Below are 17272 nucleotides of genomic sequence, written 5' to 3' on the forward strand. Positions count from 1 at the left end.
AAAATTTCTGTTTCCTACAACAATTGAAATTTAGAAAATACTCAAGCAAGTACAACAACAACAACGCTTTTAAAAATACCACACACGCGTGCACACTCAGTGAATACGCCAGTGTTAGTTTGTTGTTGCTGTTATAAAATAATTTCGTAAGTGTGATTCTGTGTGTGTTTTTTGCATTTTTGACATGTGCTTGGCGTGTTCGAAACGGTGATGTTGCCAAATAAACTGGTTGTAATCTACTGCCAACAAACGACGCAAGAACAACGTCCCAACCATAACAGTATCAACACCAGCAGCAACATCATCAACAGCAACTGCAAAAGCAACAGCAACAACAAAAACAGCATTAACAACAATTGCATTAGCAACAGGAACAGTCACGACAACAACAACAGCAACAATAATAATAACTGCGGCATTGGCAATTGCCAACACCACAACGTGAACGACGGCAACAGCGACGCTGCCGTCGACAACGACGACGACCACGACGAGGACGAGGACGAGGACTACGTCAATGACGGCCACGCCTCAATCAAGTATGAAAATTGTGTTGGTCAAGTGTGTCGTGTTAGTGGTGTCATTTTGAGTGTGCTAACGACGTTAGCAAGTCTGCAGCAACAAGCGAGCACGCATCCCGTTTGCGTTCCAGACCAACAGCAACAACAGCAACAACCGCAACGAGTTGCACAACAAGAGCAACAACAGCAGCAGAAGTCACTGCTGCAACAAAGCCAAGAAAAGCAAGAACATAAACAAATACATGAACATAAATATATACAACAACAACAGCAACAACAACAACGTGTTTGTAGTAGAACACTTAGCAAACCAACAAGAACCATAACAACGCACGCAAGTCGTACGTATTCATTGCCAGCAAACTTCCGTCATTTGCCATTCAAAGAGCGGCCAGTGAGGGCTATTGAACTGTATGCGAAGCAGTGGCAAAGGCAGAAGTATTGGAAACGGAAATTTGCAAACATAATTCGAAAATATGAATTTAATTATTGTCGCCATTGTGCTACTAATGGCCCACAAGGAATACATGGCAAGCCCAACACCATTAAAATTACCAGGTGAGTGATCGCATCGAGCAAATACAAAGCGTCCATACAAGCATAACCCCAAACATTTATATGGTATATATGTACATACATATGTATGTAAGCACATTATCCCATACATTCACCACAAACCATACAAATCTGCCACAACTATTAAGTCTTATACACATAAATGTATCTAATACATATTAACACACATACACAAATATACATACCTATATGTGATATATGCGTAATGTACGTTAGGTCTGGTTGAGATTACGTAGCTTATAATGAAAAATTCATGCGCAACTCTGACATCTATCTGTACATTAATGTATTTTTGATGCGGTGGACGCCCTGTGCAATATACCCACACACATACATACATATGTACATATGCGCCCTGCCGCAATGGCAAGGCAGCGTCATAAACGTCCACAATGAATTATTCACATATTTGGCGAGGAGGGGCGTGTATGGGCGGGAGTTTTAAAGTAGCACAATTCAATGCTGCTTTGTAAACAATATTAGTCGAAGTTGTTGCTGGGGACCCTGCAAAAGGACGTTAAGTCGAGTATTATGGCAAAGTAAAATATTACAGCTTCGTTTGCTTGCCTGCGACTTTTCCATACGCAGCTAAGTCAATATTAAGTAGATTTTCCGTTTGATGGAATTGAAATTTGCTGTTGCAGAAAACATATTGTATTTTACGTATAATATATACGTAGTCGTCTGCTAATGCCAACCGGAGGGCGACTTTAACAATGGTTTGCTTTTCCGTTCGCTGTCGGAAAACTCTCAAGTCAATGTTCGAATAATTGAATTACATTTCTTTCAATAGATTTTACCTGTCTAGAATCTTTTGGTTTTAACCCTTGTTAATTTTTAAAGCGGAGAAAAAGTTTTCAATTGTTTTCAAACTTCTTTGTTTGCACGCAGACTTTCTGGAGTTGAGCTTCCTTAATATTGTTTTCGTACGCTACACTTTTTTCAATTACAAGCTTCCGTGTTTTTTTTTTTTTTTTGCATTATTCTTACTAGTCTTACTAGTTTTCATTGATTACAATATTTTACTATCCAAACTCTTACTTACTTACTAGTTTTCATTGATTACAATATTTTACTATCCAAACTCTTTTTAACCTTTCAAAATAAGATTTTATTTTATAAAAGACTAATCTAAAACAACGAAGAAGAAAAAATACCCTATAAAATACATATACATATAGTCTACCTGGAAATTCTAAATAAAATGCAAAATTTTTAATTATTCATCAAAATTGATTTTGTTGCCTTCAAAGTAATCCACACCCGATCTAATACACTTATGCCAACGACTTTTCCAAAAATTACTTTCGGAAAACTTTCAATAAGCACCTGAAATGGGCTTTAGCTCCTTCTGCGAATTTTGTTTTATCTCTGCGATTGCCTAAAAACGGGTTTCACGGAGCGTCATTTTCGTTTTGGGGAACACGGCGACAGACATCGGTTCATTATACAATCCCGGCCATTTCTGACGAATGCTCTTATGCAAACGCCTCAAAACAGCCAAATAGTAAACTCCTATTTGGGCGCCTGTCCTTCCAGAACAAATTCATTACGCAGCAAACCTCAAACAATGATAGTAACCTACATTTTTCAGCGACTTTGACATGGTTTTTTTGGTTTCGGCTCATTTTTCCCCTCCATTCCGATGATTGTTAACTTGTTTGTATGTCAAACTTATAAACTGATGTCGACGGCCGTCCATCGTCCTCTTAACGATCTCTCGACAGTCTTTGAAAGCTTTGTACTACTCGTGCTATTGTGTTTTTGATAAAACTGAATAACAACAAGCCTTTTCCAACATTCGCAACGATTCCGCATCCGAAATTTGTTTAGAAATACAAAATTTGAGACAAATTCTTTCAACTTCAAATTGATTTACTACGAAAGTTGTCCTTGCTCCTGCTTAACAGAGAAAAATGCACTTCGATTAGTCTAGAGCAGAGATAGAACTGTTAAGTGGAACTTATAAGATTACAGAATACTTATCTTTCTCACTTAATTTTTAAGTATCAAACCTATATTTCAATTCTTGCCGATAAAGATACATATCTACAGCATAGTAAAATTTTAAATGAATATTGTTTGTCATTATTGGATGAAATAAATTCTATTTAGGTATCTTTAAACGTCTGAATTTTGTCAATTTTTTCCAAAAATATATAAATAGCAGATAATTGGCTAAATCGAATAATCCGTATATGGTTTATAACCATATTATATTATATAATATAAACTAAATTTGAAATATTCAAATCAATCAATATCAAAAGTTAAAAAAGTTGAATAAAGCTGTAAAAAGAATAGCTATATCTAAAATATTCAAATATTTTAAAAACCATGATCGCAATTAACCTGTCGAAAAAGTAAGGTTATGCTGCTGCCATAATTTATGATTATACAAGTAATATTCTATCATAGCATTTTTGGGTGGTAATATTTAAAATTCTCTGTTATTACCATTTTTTATTGAATTTTTTTATACTCAAACAAAAAAATAAAAAATAGTGGATAACCTACCCATTTTGCAAGGGGCGTTTTTTGGTATATTTAATAAATAAGCCAAAAAAATATATGGAAAAATGAGTGATTTAATCTCGACAATGAAAAACATAATAATAAAATATTTTGTTATTTTTGCTCACTATTGTATAAAATTAGCAAATCTGTGACCTCACAATTGTTGGAAATATTTTATTTAGTGTAAAAAATAAACTCTAATTTCCATAACTTTATTCTATTGAAAAAGTGCAGTAATTTTAGCATTCTTTTGCATTATTGTGCAATTTTAACATGTATCAATATATGCATGCATTTCTCTGGTATTATATTAAAGTAGCATAAATCGAATTAAGTTGAATGTTGCATTTTAGTTTCTAACAATTGATTATAGGTATACATATACTTTATCTCTATGATAAATTTATTTGAAGCTTCGGATTATGTTCGTTTATTTAAGTGCTTATACCCACTTTCGAATTAAAAATAGGGAATTTTCTCATAAACTATATATATGTACATTTGTATATCGAGTGCACATAATATTTATTTGAAAATATTCTCCGTAAATTTGCAGCTGACATATTCGACAAATAGTTTCGTAATAATAATGGAATTGTAAGAATTAGTGTGACTTTAAACAAGTTTTTCTCGTAATGCTGTTTTCAGAGTTATTATATTTTTTTTTTTTGCAGCGATTGGACCGATCTACTTGAATTTTCTAACAACCTTCTTAGATATTTCAAGTAAATCGAAGGAATACTTTATTACACTCTTGCAAGCAGTTGCTCCAGTGTATAATAGTTTTTTTCACCTAAGGGTTGTACGTATCATCTAAAACTAATCGAGATAGATATAGAGTTATATATTCATATATAAATGAACAGAAAAGTTGAAATCTGGTTGACTGTTTATCTATTCGTGCAAGCTGTAACTTGAGTAAAATTGAGATATTTCGGTGAAACTTGCTACGTGGGTTTCTTAGTACAAAAAAAAGTTCGAGCTCGTAGATGGGCGTAATCGGACCACTGCCACGCCCACAAATCGTCATTAACCGAAAACTTATAAAGTGCCATAACTAAGCATTATATTATGATATAAAATTGTGTTATGGCACATGGGTATTTCTCTCCTATTTCTATGTAACATTGAGAAAGTGGGTGAAATTGGACTGCAACCACGCCTACTTTCCATATAGCATTCCAATTCTATTTGATTCTTTCACTTTCCAGTACACAAATCAAGAAGTATTTAATAATAACGAGATAAAATTGTACCGTAATAATTTTTTAAAGTATGCCACCTTATGACCAAAATTTTTACAAATCCAACAAAAAGTGTTCAAGCCCTATGAAATGTGGACCAGGGTACCTATAGTTGACTTTTGTTCGAAAATGAGATATGTAATTGAAATTTAGACAGAAATGCTTCTTGACAATAGTATCTCTGTGTGTCAATACATCCCTGAACTTTATGCTGCATATATCGACCAATATTTGAAAATTGTTAAAAAACAATATTACATATATGTAATAGTATATTTTTGTGTTCAAAATAGATAAAACCGGGCGAAAACTTGACCTAGCTCCCATATAACTGTTACCAGGATTTTCGAACATACGGCTGATATTGTATAGTATCATGATTTTGGTTTTTCTAAAAAATCTAATATAAAATTCTTTGGATTTCGATCCTCTGGTTGATGTATTACAACTTAAGTTACTTCCCTGGCTTTAACTCTGGCAAGTTGCAAGAGTATCAAATTTCGGTTATACCCGAACTTAGGTCTTCCTTACTTGTTTTCATTTTATTTATTTTATCTTAACATAATCTAAAACTTCAGGTGTAAAGGCATTGCTGAGAAAAACATAAATTTGATTCCATGATGTAGTTTCGATTTAAGCTATTTTTACATGTAACACATTTTGTAGTTTTATAACTATTTTTTACCAAATTCATGGATATTTTGCAAACAAAGGCGCTCGAAAACGTTGCCATTACACGAGTACTGTTAAAATTATTTTATTTTAAGAAATTTATAAATATTTAAGTATAAATCACCAGGAGCAAAATATTGAATTTATAAATCATTTTAAAGCAACACAAAGAATTCATGATAAATAAATTAAATTGAAGCATGCTATATATGGACACGATGTATATTTCCCAAAAATGCAGATAAGAAAATTGTTCATCAAAACTTTCAACTTTTCTGCTTTAAAGAGTATATATTGCATTTAGTGCAGCATTCAGGGAATAACTGTGTATATATATATCTGCAAACAGATGTATATAAGTGCATATATATATATATATATATACAATATATACATATAAATGCTCTTGCGCAATAATTGAAATAAGTTATTTACCGTTGAGATGCAAATGCAAAAGTGAAAATGTAATTGAAATGCGGAATGCAAGAAATCAATGAAAAACTGAGGAAGCAATGGTGTTGTAAATGAGAGAGAATAAACTTAATTGAATTGATTGAAATCATGGAAAATAAATTAATTTGATTTTATGATTAAATGGAGCTTTTATGCCTGACCACTTCATTTTAATTATAACTTACTGTCACCATTGATCCACTTACCCTGTGAAGAGGCGATGCACGGCGGGTGACTAACGGCAGATAGGCGTAGTTAAAAATCAGTAGATCGGCAAAGGCATTCTGAGGATATTGCTGTTGTTGTTTTCGTCCGAGGCTTGTTTGTTGACATTTGCGGTGCACATTCACAGCAGCTGTGGCACCTTTGACAGACGGGCTTGTGCGCCTCATGCAAATTAAGTTAATATAATTTCTAAAGTTGACTCAGCATGTGTAAATTGGTCACACACACACACACATACGTACAGAGAAAACTACGGATAAATACCACACGCCAAACACGTGTCCATAACGCCCCAGGAAATGAACCCATGCTGCACACATACAACACATACAAGTACATCAGTGCACAGTCATGAAGGCACACATATATTGTGGTCTGCCATCCTACAAACACGCACACCCACTTACACACAAAACACACACATGACTTAATTTTTAAATCCTTAATGCCAGCAAGTGGGTGTCTTTGCTGGAAAGAATCACGGGTTAGTGGAGGTCGCTCGAGTGCGCCAGCCGATGATCGGCTGCGGAGAATTAACCGAACACCAGCCAATTTAAAATGTCAATTAATTAGCAGATTGCCAACAGATGCATACAAGTGGAAAATTGATTACTGCTACATAACGGCACAAATCATCTTTTTCTCTCGAAATCATCTGATGTCATGTGCACTGAGACGATTTGATTTCGGTCTTTTCCACCCCACCGAATGGTTAATGCCAGGCCAGCGTAAAGCAGCACCGGCGGCAATAAGCTTCACTGCGGTGTCAGGGACAAAGCCAACCGCGCCTGGGCTTGCCTTGTTGTCTCGTGGCCGCACCATGCCAATACATCGATTCGGTACGATTTAATTGGTCTCACTGCGAGCTGACTACAGTTATGTGCATGTGCGACAGACAGACGTGAATGTCGAAAATATAAGTGTAATAATCATAAATTATATTGTTATCATTAGCAATGTGTCTCTATATATTTTTTTTATTTATTTCCAAATTCAAGGTGTTACCCAGCTTAACTTTGGGTATGTAGTTAGGCGGATAAATAATGGTGTAGAAATTCCTATGTGACTAATATGAGGTTAGGATTATAAAAACAAATTGCTTGTCGAAAACTTTAATAACTCATTCGAGCTTTTGTTTGGCCTTGAAATTCGCGAGACGCGTCTTTTTAATATATACTGTCTCTATAACTGTTTAAAACGAATAAAATGCAAATTATATTTTTGAAAGTTATGGACGAGGTTGGCAATAATTTATTTTTGTTTATTATACACAGATTCCCCAAAATGTTTGTAACGCCATTTAATGACAGTTATAAATGTTACACAAATATTTCAAATATTAATCAAAATCTGTGTTTGGGTACTGAAAATCGTCATATACACAAGAACGTATATAAATTCAGATATTTTAAAGACTGAACCGACTCCGACCCACAAGGTTTTTTTCATTTTTTAGTTGGCTTACGTCAGCTTTAATTGAAAAACTTGTATAAATTTCTAATTAGCTAAATAATGACACATCCCTGAGGATTTTGTCGCAACAATTGAATACAATATGAGTTTAAACATACAGCATATACCAGGAATGGTATGATTTAAATAAAAACATACAACTACATAAAAACTGCGGATTGAATAGGTTAGGTTAGGTTTGGTTACTCTGGTAGGCAATAAGCCACGCATAGACTAATTTGGTCCTTTGCAATAGCAGATTGAGTTCAGTTACTAAGTTCAACTTATTTTTTGCAGTTTTGCACCCACATAACTCGTTCCACCGAGTTTTGAGTTTATTTACCATACTTCTTTCAATATCATCGTATAGTCAATGAATGTGTTCCTCAATTTTGATCACTTTTTCGGATGTTAGCCGCGCATCATTCTTGGCAATCTCGTTCACTACTTTATTGCCCTCGATGACTTTGTGGCACCCAGTGTAAGTGAAATTGCTTACTTCTGGCAACGCTTTCCACTGCTTCCCAAGATACTTCAGGCCAATATGCGATACAAGGTTACTGTCTTGATTGCTGCTTGGCTGACTGTGTAGATGACGACTCTGGAAAACTTTAGACAACGTTCACAAAACATTTCCAGGCGAGTTTTTTCCGATCATTCAGTATGTCTTCATAGCTCTTACTTTTATCAGTATTTCTCCATTCTTTGCTTGGCTGAGCGTCGAAATTCTCTTTTAAATTTTCAAATAATTTGCCATCAATGGAGGAGCCTTTAGCACCGACCCCCTTGATTTTTGATCTGCTTTGAAGTGTTTTTTCGGTTTCTGAACGTTTTGACCAGAAATTTGATTGCGCACACAAAATTTAATGGAACTTCTTTGTTGAATAATTGACAGTCACACGAAAATAGAAAAACATTTCGACGAATGGGTTTTCGCTCGAATTTTATATTAAAAAGTCTTACTATATTACTATAAAAATTCGTATATACTTTTGAAGGTAATTATAGACAAAAAACGACGAAGCAAGAGACTAGAAGAAGCCCTTTCGTTGCAAATCTTTAAATCGAAATTTAGAATATAACTTCATCGAAGTTTGTGACCTTGTCAACAAGAAAAAACTTTCTCAAACAATTGCTAGCTGAATCCAAATATGGAAAATGATGCATAAACATTAACAAAAAAGGCTCTCTTGACTTTATTGGTTTCAGAATTCTATGTTGGTTATCCAGACACAAGTTTAGGTCTATTCTAGTTTCGTAGACTTAACTTGAGGATTTGAGTGATTGGCCGAAAAAATTAAAAAAGAAAAAAAACAATTGAGATCGTTAATAAAAATCAGTTTAACCATAGCTAATTGAGGTCGTTAGTTAACAGTGTTGCATTTTCTACAATCTTAATTCACAAATTGTCAACGTTATTATTATACACAAAACCGAAAGTTTGGATTTTAATAAAACTATTGAGATAAACCCCCACAAAGTAAATATGCAAAGAACACAGTAATTAAGGTCACAATAGAAAGGTTTGTATATCGAAAAAAACTGAGTCCCTGAAAAGCCCAAGTATAAATTCTCCTCGAGGTGGAAATTCCAAACAGCTAGCAACAACAGCTGTGCGGTGTTTAAAACAATTTCGTTGCTAACTCAACTAATTTAAGCCAATTTAAATTTGCTATTTGCTGAGAAATCGATTGCTGCATTGAACAGCGGAAAGGCTAAATGCAAGTACAACAAAAGCCGCCAACAATGCCAACAAAGTTGATGGCTCAGCAAGTGCAAGGCGACTCACTACTTTTGCTTACAAACACACTCATAAATATGTGTATACATAATACATGCATTTATATGTATTGAATAGGGATGTGTATGTGTGTGCGTGTATGACACTTTAGACATTTCACCTTTCAAATTGTCATGCACAAATATGTGCGAACTCAGAGTATATTTACACATCATTCAAGTAGTCATTGAGTCTATTTTCAGTGCTTATTGATTATGGAAAACCGTGAAAGGTTATTTAAATAGTTAAGTTTCCTCAACACTTGTTAGACGCTAGTTGCATTGAAAAAGTCGTGTGAAAGTTTTATTAAAACGAAAACGAAGGCTTTTACATACTTACATGCATACTGTGTGTATTTGTATGCGAATTTGCTCTCGTACGAGGCAAGTAAGCAAAGTTATTATACTTGGGCCAAATTGTAGAAGAAAGGCGTATGCAAATAATGTGAGGTTGTGAATATTTAAAACTGCTTATTAACCTTATGTGTGGAGTGGGAGAGCACCACTACCCCAAAGTAACATTAGAGGCGGCTAATTTAACCGAAACACTTCAACAACAACTATTTATCTGGGTTGATTGGGTTGCGACCAACCAAACAGCCAACTGCTCAAGGGCAGTCCGTAGCAAATCTATGAGTGTATTTATGCAATTCTGATAAACTCCAAAATTCTTTCGGGTGGGAGATTAAGCTTTTAAAAGAATCGCAAACGTTAATTTGGTTCACTAAATTTTTCATAGACATTCATGTGATACCCAAACATCGAGCATCTGTCATAGCCAGCCTTCTTAAAATGGTTCAAAACCATTTGATGAGGAATGTTAAGTTCCTTAGCAATGTCATGGTTGCTTACATGATGGTGCTGGTGAATTTTTTCCATAATTTGTTCGACTTTTTCAATGATAGGTTGACCAGGGCGAGATGCATCTTTCACATCGAAATTTTCAGAACGGAAGTGAGCGAACCATTGTTGTGCTACTCGAACTGATACAGCATCGTCTCCATAAACTTCACAAATTTTATTGCTGGCTTGCTTGCAAACACATCTATTAATGAAATACGAAAAGACTTTTTCTACTACTCAATACTATAGTTTAATGCCAAAAATATGTAAAATTGTTTTACGAATTATCCAAATTCCCATATAGTACTACATATAATTATTTTCATGACTCTAACAAACCTAATGTCAAATATGGCGGTCAGTGTATAGTATATATAGTGGGATTCCGATCCTCTGATTGGCGTTTTGCCCCTCAAGTTATTACCTCGGCTTTGATTCTTGCAAGTTGCAAGAGTAAGAGTATCGGTTAAACCCGAACATAGCCCTTCTTTACTTGTTCGATATTAGAAAGTTATGAAAATTTTTAAAACCAAATTATGACTTGTAATATCTATAAATTTGAAAAAAATAATCTTCCCATCGAACTTTTTTTGCTTTACTACTTACAAATATTCAACCTAAACTCTCGAGCAATTGATTATCTTGATAAGAAACACAACAGCTTCATTGCTGTCGCTCTAGAAATCGAATTAGTGGTAGATATCTCAACCAGTGTGGTGAAATATTTGCAAGCTGCTGAACAGGAAATTACTCTGGCAATAATGAGTACCTTAGAAAACCACTTCTACCTTTTGTATTTATGTTAAAGCAACAACAACTTCGGTTCTTTGTCAAGAAAGCCATAATTTGGCAGATCATATCGATATTTTCATTTAATTGAATTTTTTAAATGAGTCTTGATAGTGGAAGTAATGTGAAGTAGCCAGAGTGCGGTCAAGTGGTTGCACAGCACTCCTCAAATATACATATTATTATGAAGATGTACATGTCAACATTAACTACAGCTTAACTTCTCAATCCACAATCAACAATAACAAAGTGTGCAGATATCTAAGTCTCCAAAATTAAAGCAAAGTGCAATTTAATTTAATATTTGGCATAAGCATAAAACCATTAAACATGCTTATTCAAGTATGCCGTTACAAATAAAATTGTAATTTTGCGAATTAAAGTAATTTTTGGAATTAGGGCCTTTCGGAGAATTTCATGAATTTGGCGACATTGTAATTTGGTGACAAAATTTAATATTAATGATGACATTTGCCAGACTAATTTAATGAAAATATTTCACACAGCCGGAAAATTCTTTTGCCATACCACAAACACCTGCTGGCGTTGAAAAAGCGAAAAAACAAAAATTTCCAAATCAAACAATTTGCATTTTAAAGCTACTTCTGCATTACTTTGCTTTAATTGAATATACGACTAATTTATGCAAACGAAATTCAATTTCATGGCATGGCATAGCAAAGGAAAAATACAAAACCTTCAACACCGCTATGCATAAGTTTGTTTGTAGCCAGTTGCCGTTGCCGTTGTTGGTGCTGCTTGTGTTTTTTTGGTTTTTGTCAAGCAACCAGATCGATGGTTTGTTCGTTTGCAGGGAGGATTATGAACATTTGGTTGTGTGGTGTGGCCTGTACACCTGCTCTGTTATGTATGTATGAACAGGTGCATTATTTTTATGTGCTAGCTGCTATGCTTTGTCGTGATGTGTTTTGTCATGCTGTGCTAATTCATATCATACTAAGTTGCGCTATTTTATGTCATGCTATGCTAGATATGTTATGGCTTGTTATGATATGTTAAGTCATGGTATGCTAAGTTAGGCCATGTTGTGTTATGTTATGTTATGCCATGCTATGTTATGTGATGTGTTATAAGGTTATGTAATGTTATGTTATTTTATGTTATATTATGTTATGTTATATTATGTTATGTTATGTTATGTTATGATATGTTATTTTATGTTACGTTATATTGTGTTATGTTATGTTATTTTATGTTATGCTAAGTAATGGCTATGTGCTAGCGTTCTGTGCTATGATATGTCATGGCATGTCCTGTCATGTTATGCCATTATATACTTATGCTATCTAAGCGTGCTATGCTATGTTATATCTTAATGTAATGTGCTATGTTATGTCATGCTATGCTATCTCATGACATGATATGCTATGTTAAGTCATGCAATGCTGTGTTACCCGTTGCCATGTTGTTCGTGTATGTCTTCATGCAACACGACCCCAAATGCACTTATATTTGCATCGCTTTAAGTGTAGCATTAAAGCAGTTCAAAGTCATAAGCTGCTATTTGTTGTGGCGCCACAGCAACAGGATTTGACCCTTTCACTGCAACACATACACATGTGGCATGTATGTAGACGCCTCCTTTATGCATATGTGTACGTACAACCGTTGCACGCGTGTATGGAATTTCTGAAATCTGTGCATTTATGCGTTTACATATTGTTATTGTTGTTGTATGTTGGCGAGGATTTCAGGCGTCAGTGCCGCGATTGAATGAAAAATGATTATTTATGCTGAAGTGATAAATACAAAATCCCCTTATAAGTAGTTGTCTGTTTTTCTGCCATTTTCACACACTCTCTCACACAGTCACACGCATAAACCAATACATGCGCATACACTTTTAGCTGGCAACACAATGTAATGCTGCTCACTTAAGTATTATGATTGAATTAAATCTTAATGAATGCTATGCATATTAAATCCTTACGAGAGATTGTCTGTGTGTGTGTGTGTGTGTGCGGCGTTGTGTGAGCCGAAAAGGGACACAAGGGACGCATCAACACATTTCATTTCATTTCCACGTCATCACAAAATCGATTTCCCAGCCAAACAATGTTAATGCTATCTCTTTGCCATCTCCATCCTCCCGCTCCGCAGCGTCGCCACTTGATAACCTCAGAGTTATAGAGTTTCATCTACATATGTGTGTGTGTGGTTTCTGTTACTGACCACACAGTTTTGATACCAATACACGCACGCACACATGCATAAAGTGGATAAATAAAGTGTACACATGAAACTTTCACACACCCTTGATTACGCGTTGCGCTGGGTTTTCGAGCGTAGCTGTGTGTGTGTGTGAGAGTGTTTTTGCCAGTTGCCGTGTTTGTGCAGGCGTTCGTGCATTTGTATAGTCAAAAAAACTCAATGAAAAATTTATGTAAATTACAACATCAAGTCTGACCGACCGCAAAGTGCCTACATGCACTACCAACGCACACACACACACACGAACGCACGCACTCATATAAACAGTCGCACTCATACAAGCACACGTGCAGACGAATAAAGGCACATGTCCATAAATTTACACGCCCGCGCGCTGCCCACAATCGTGTTCACGTTTCGGCCTAGGTCACGCCTGTTTTCGGGTGACAGGCATGCGAGTGCATAAAGTGGTTCAATTAAACATAACCGCAGGTATTGTCAACATCCAGGAGGGAAAACGAATATCGAATAAATAAACACAACAAAAAAAAAATAATAATAATAAAAATAAAACGGCAAAAAGTGGAAACAAAATACTTTCGAAAATGTTTAACCGCCTACAATTTCGAATTTGTTGGCGGCTTTCGCGCTCAAGTGTGTGTCTGTATGTGCTAGGTAGTCGTTTCTATTGTCGTTGTTTTTTTATTTGCCCAATTGATTTATTGTTAGCTGCATTCTTGTTCGTTAAAGTGAACTTCAATTTGGCATATTTTTGTTTTGGCCACATTTTGAATGAAATTGAATTGCTGTTACGAGCGCTGCTGCTGGCGTATGGAAATTTTAACCCCACTTAATTCGGGGCAAATGCAATTAAACCAACGGAAATTCCGCTTTTGTAGCCCAAAATACACAGAGTTGCACTTTTTGTAGCCAAATAGGGCTGTTTCGGTTTATCAAAGTGGGATTTGTCCGATACCAAAATGATATTGCAATTTCGAGCCCGTACTAAGCCAAACAATTTTATTGGGCGCTTTCAATTTATTTATATATAATATTCGCCACTTTACTGAGAAACGCTTAAAAAACATATTTTTTCAATAAACAATTCTCGGCATTCCGATTCGTTGAGCTTTTTTAATAGTAATAGTAATAGGAATAAAATGTTTTTTAGTTTATAGTACTATATATCTCTTTGGTTATACTCTGAGCAGGTTGTAAAAGCAAAATAGGTTTTAAAAGAGGATGAAAATTTGGCATTTGTCTAGGATGGTGATCAACTTCGAGGCACTGAAACTACAAATTCAAGGGGGAATATTTATTATCATTCGAAAAGCAATAATTTGGCATTTATTTTTTGAAGATTATCTCTTTCAAATGTTGGTGTGGTCTATCCGTTGAGTACAATTTCGATGGCTTGTTCGAGCATTTCGATTGGTATTACGCTTTACAAATTCCTATAGTAAAAAGTCTGATGGTGTGATATCACACGATCTTGGTGGCCAATCGACAGGCCCAAAACGTGAAATCATCTGCTCACCGAAGCGTTCATCACGACCTTCAATTTTAAGCATCAAACAGGTTGTTATCAAGGGACGATAACGGTCGCCATTGACGGTCACCAACATTGTTTTTGAAGAAATGTGGGCCGATGATTCCACCGCCCCACAAATCACATCAAACAGTTTTTTTTCTGGATGAAATGGCATCTCTTGAATGTTTTCAGGTTGCTCTTCGTCCCAAATGCGGCAATTATGCTTTCATTGTGCAAGAAAGGGACCTCGTCGCTGAACAAAATTTAGCTCGGAAACGTCGGATCTCCTTGAAACTTTTCAAGAGCCCATTGAGCGAAGCGATGTCGCTTGGGAAGGTCGATCGGCTTCAATTCTTGCTGTATTTTGTACGTTTTCATTATAAGATTTCGACGTAAAATGAGCCAGGTCCTTCCATATGTCAGTCTGAGTTACTGTGAACGGCGTCGAATCGACTCTCCACAGCCTTCGTGTACACTCTAGTCTACCATAAACCAATTAAGAATAGAACACCCATTTTTTATTTTGATTAAAAATGTTCCAACTATGAAATGCACTTTCATTATTTTGTATAAAAAGTTCTTTACATTGATTAGCAGTATCATAGTCTTAAAGCGGTTAGAGAGTGACTAAAATTCGAATATGTTATGTCCGTATTCAATGGTTCTTACAACCGTATACAGCTGCTGGCATACGCCAATAATATTGATATCATTGGCCTCAGCAACCGCGCCCTTAAGGTTTCTTTTTTTCAGAATGGATAAGAAAGCGAAGCATCTCATTATCAAATAAAAAGTCAGTGCATTCGCGAATTGGCTCACACGTTAACAGTCACAGCTTTGAAGTCGTTGACAACTTCGTCTATCTTGGAACCAGCAACAATATCTGCCTTAAAATCCAGCGCTGAATCAATCTTACCAACAAGTGCTACTTTAAATTGAGGAGACAATTGACAATTCAAAAAAGTCCTCTCTCAACGAACAAAGACAAAAATCTACAATTCCCTCAATCTTCCCGTTCCGCTATATGACAAAATATGTTGAGTCGGCTTTAGGCGTGTTTGAGAGAAAGCTTTTACGGTAGATTTATTGTCCTTTGTGCATTGGCAACGGCGAGTTCTACAGTTGAGTGAGCGATGAGCTTTACGAGATATGCGGCGACATTGTCATAGTTCAACGAATTAAGAGACAGTGGCTAGGTCGTGTTGATCGGTTGGATGAGAATACTCCAGCTGTGAAAGTATTCGATTCAGTTCTCGCCGACGGAAGCAGAGGTAGAGGAAGACCTCCACTCCGTTGGAGAGATCAGATGCAGCAGGATCTAGCTGTTCTTGGTATCTCGCATTGGCTTCGATTAGCAAAGATAAAATAGCTGTTATGTCTTTTCAATGAGGTATCTGCATACTTTCTTGTTACAATTCAACTACAGGTATATGGAACTTATCGTGAGCTTGAAGGCTTTAGGTTAGTTTGAAAGGCGAATAATCTATGCATACATCATTGTAGCTGGTTAGCGATACTGGATGGTGCTCGGTAACGAAGTCCATATGTAGTGGTCATCTTTTGGGAAACTTAAGTTTCAACAGATTCTATGGCCGCACTAATGAAACTTGAAAGCTTTAATGTAAAATATAGTAATTTTGGCGAAATCATTGAAATCCGGAGCCCAAGCATATTGGTAACAACATGATTTAATCAAGGTCTAGAGATCATTCAGTTTATATTGAGTAAAATATAAAAAATATTTGACATTCTGCAAATCCTACTATTTCTGCAATACAAATATCTGCTGCCTTGAAAACGTTATGTACGTTTTTCTAAAGTACTAATTGGCGGTGTTTACGTTTAAGTGCTTATAAGACATAACAGGAGTAACTGGTATTTTAATGACTTGTATGTACTTTTTTATGTAATAATATTTAATATTTCTTATTAGTTTGTACTCGGTTATCATCTTAAAGCTATGAGAGATGTGTTGAGAAACTAAGCGGGTTAAATATAAACCCGATTCGCGCGAAAACAGCCACACAATACCACCTAAATGTCCTCCTGCACACAGATAATACGAATCAATACCGTTAATGTCAGAAATCCTTATGGAAGCCATTATATACATCAGCTCTTGAGCTTTATTGCTTATGTTCTTTTCACACACACGCACACGGACAGACAAAGGCACTCCAACATATTATTGCTTATTACTTTTACACCTTCGAAATTTATTGAAATGATTTAAGATTTAAACCCGCTTTCGTTGCGCCGCGATGAGCACTGTGTCCTTAGAGTGGTGCACAGATTTAAGATTTTTTTCAACGCCAACACAGCAATGGCTTCGGTTGACCGCCTCGCTGGCTTACATGCTCACATATGCGCATAAATATTCTCTGTATATGTATGTATGTGTTGGTTTTTATGTCTGCTCAGGTGGGATTGTGCAAAATATCGCCTGCAGCATTGCAGTCTGCCGGGTCCAGCAGTCGCACAGATGAGGTGCATGAATT

General features: G+C 35.7%; 1 protein-coding gene across 1 annotated transcript in view; it reads left to right on the forward strand.

Moving 5' to 3' along the window:
• The first annotated feature begins 920 nt into the window (after window positions 1-920).
• The window catches only part of LOC108967646, a 97025-nt gene continuing 80673 nt past the window's right edge, over window positions 921-17272 (forward strand). Inside the window, exon 1 of the mRNA XM_018931204.1 lies at window positions 921-1079. Coding sequence (XP_018786749.1) covers window positions 998-1079 — 82 coding nt within the window. The 5' untranslated portion in view covers window positions 921-997. The remainder of the gene's footprint in view (window positions 1080-17272) is intronic.

The sequence above is a fragment of the Bactrocera latifrons genome, unplaced genomic scaffold (assembly GCF_001853355.1).
Source record: "Bactrocera latifrons isolate USDA-ARS-PBARC rearing strain unplaced genomic scaffold, ASM185335v1 scaffold_193, whole genome shotgun sequence".
Lineage (NCBI taxonomy): Eukaryota > Metazoa > Arthropoda > Insecta > Diptera > Tephritidae > Bactrocera > Bactrocera latifrons.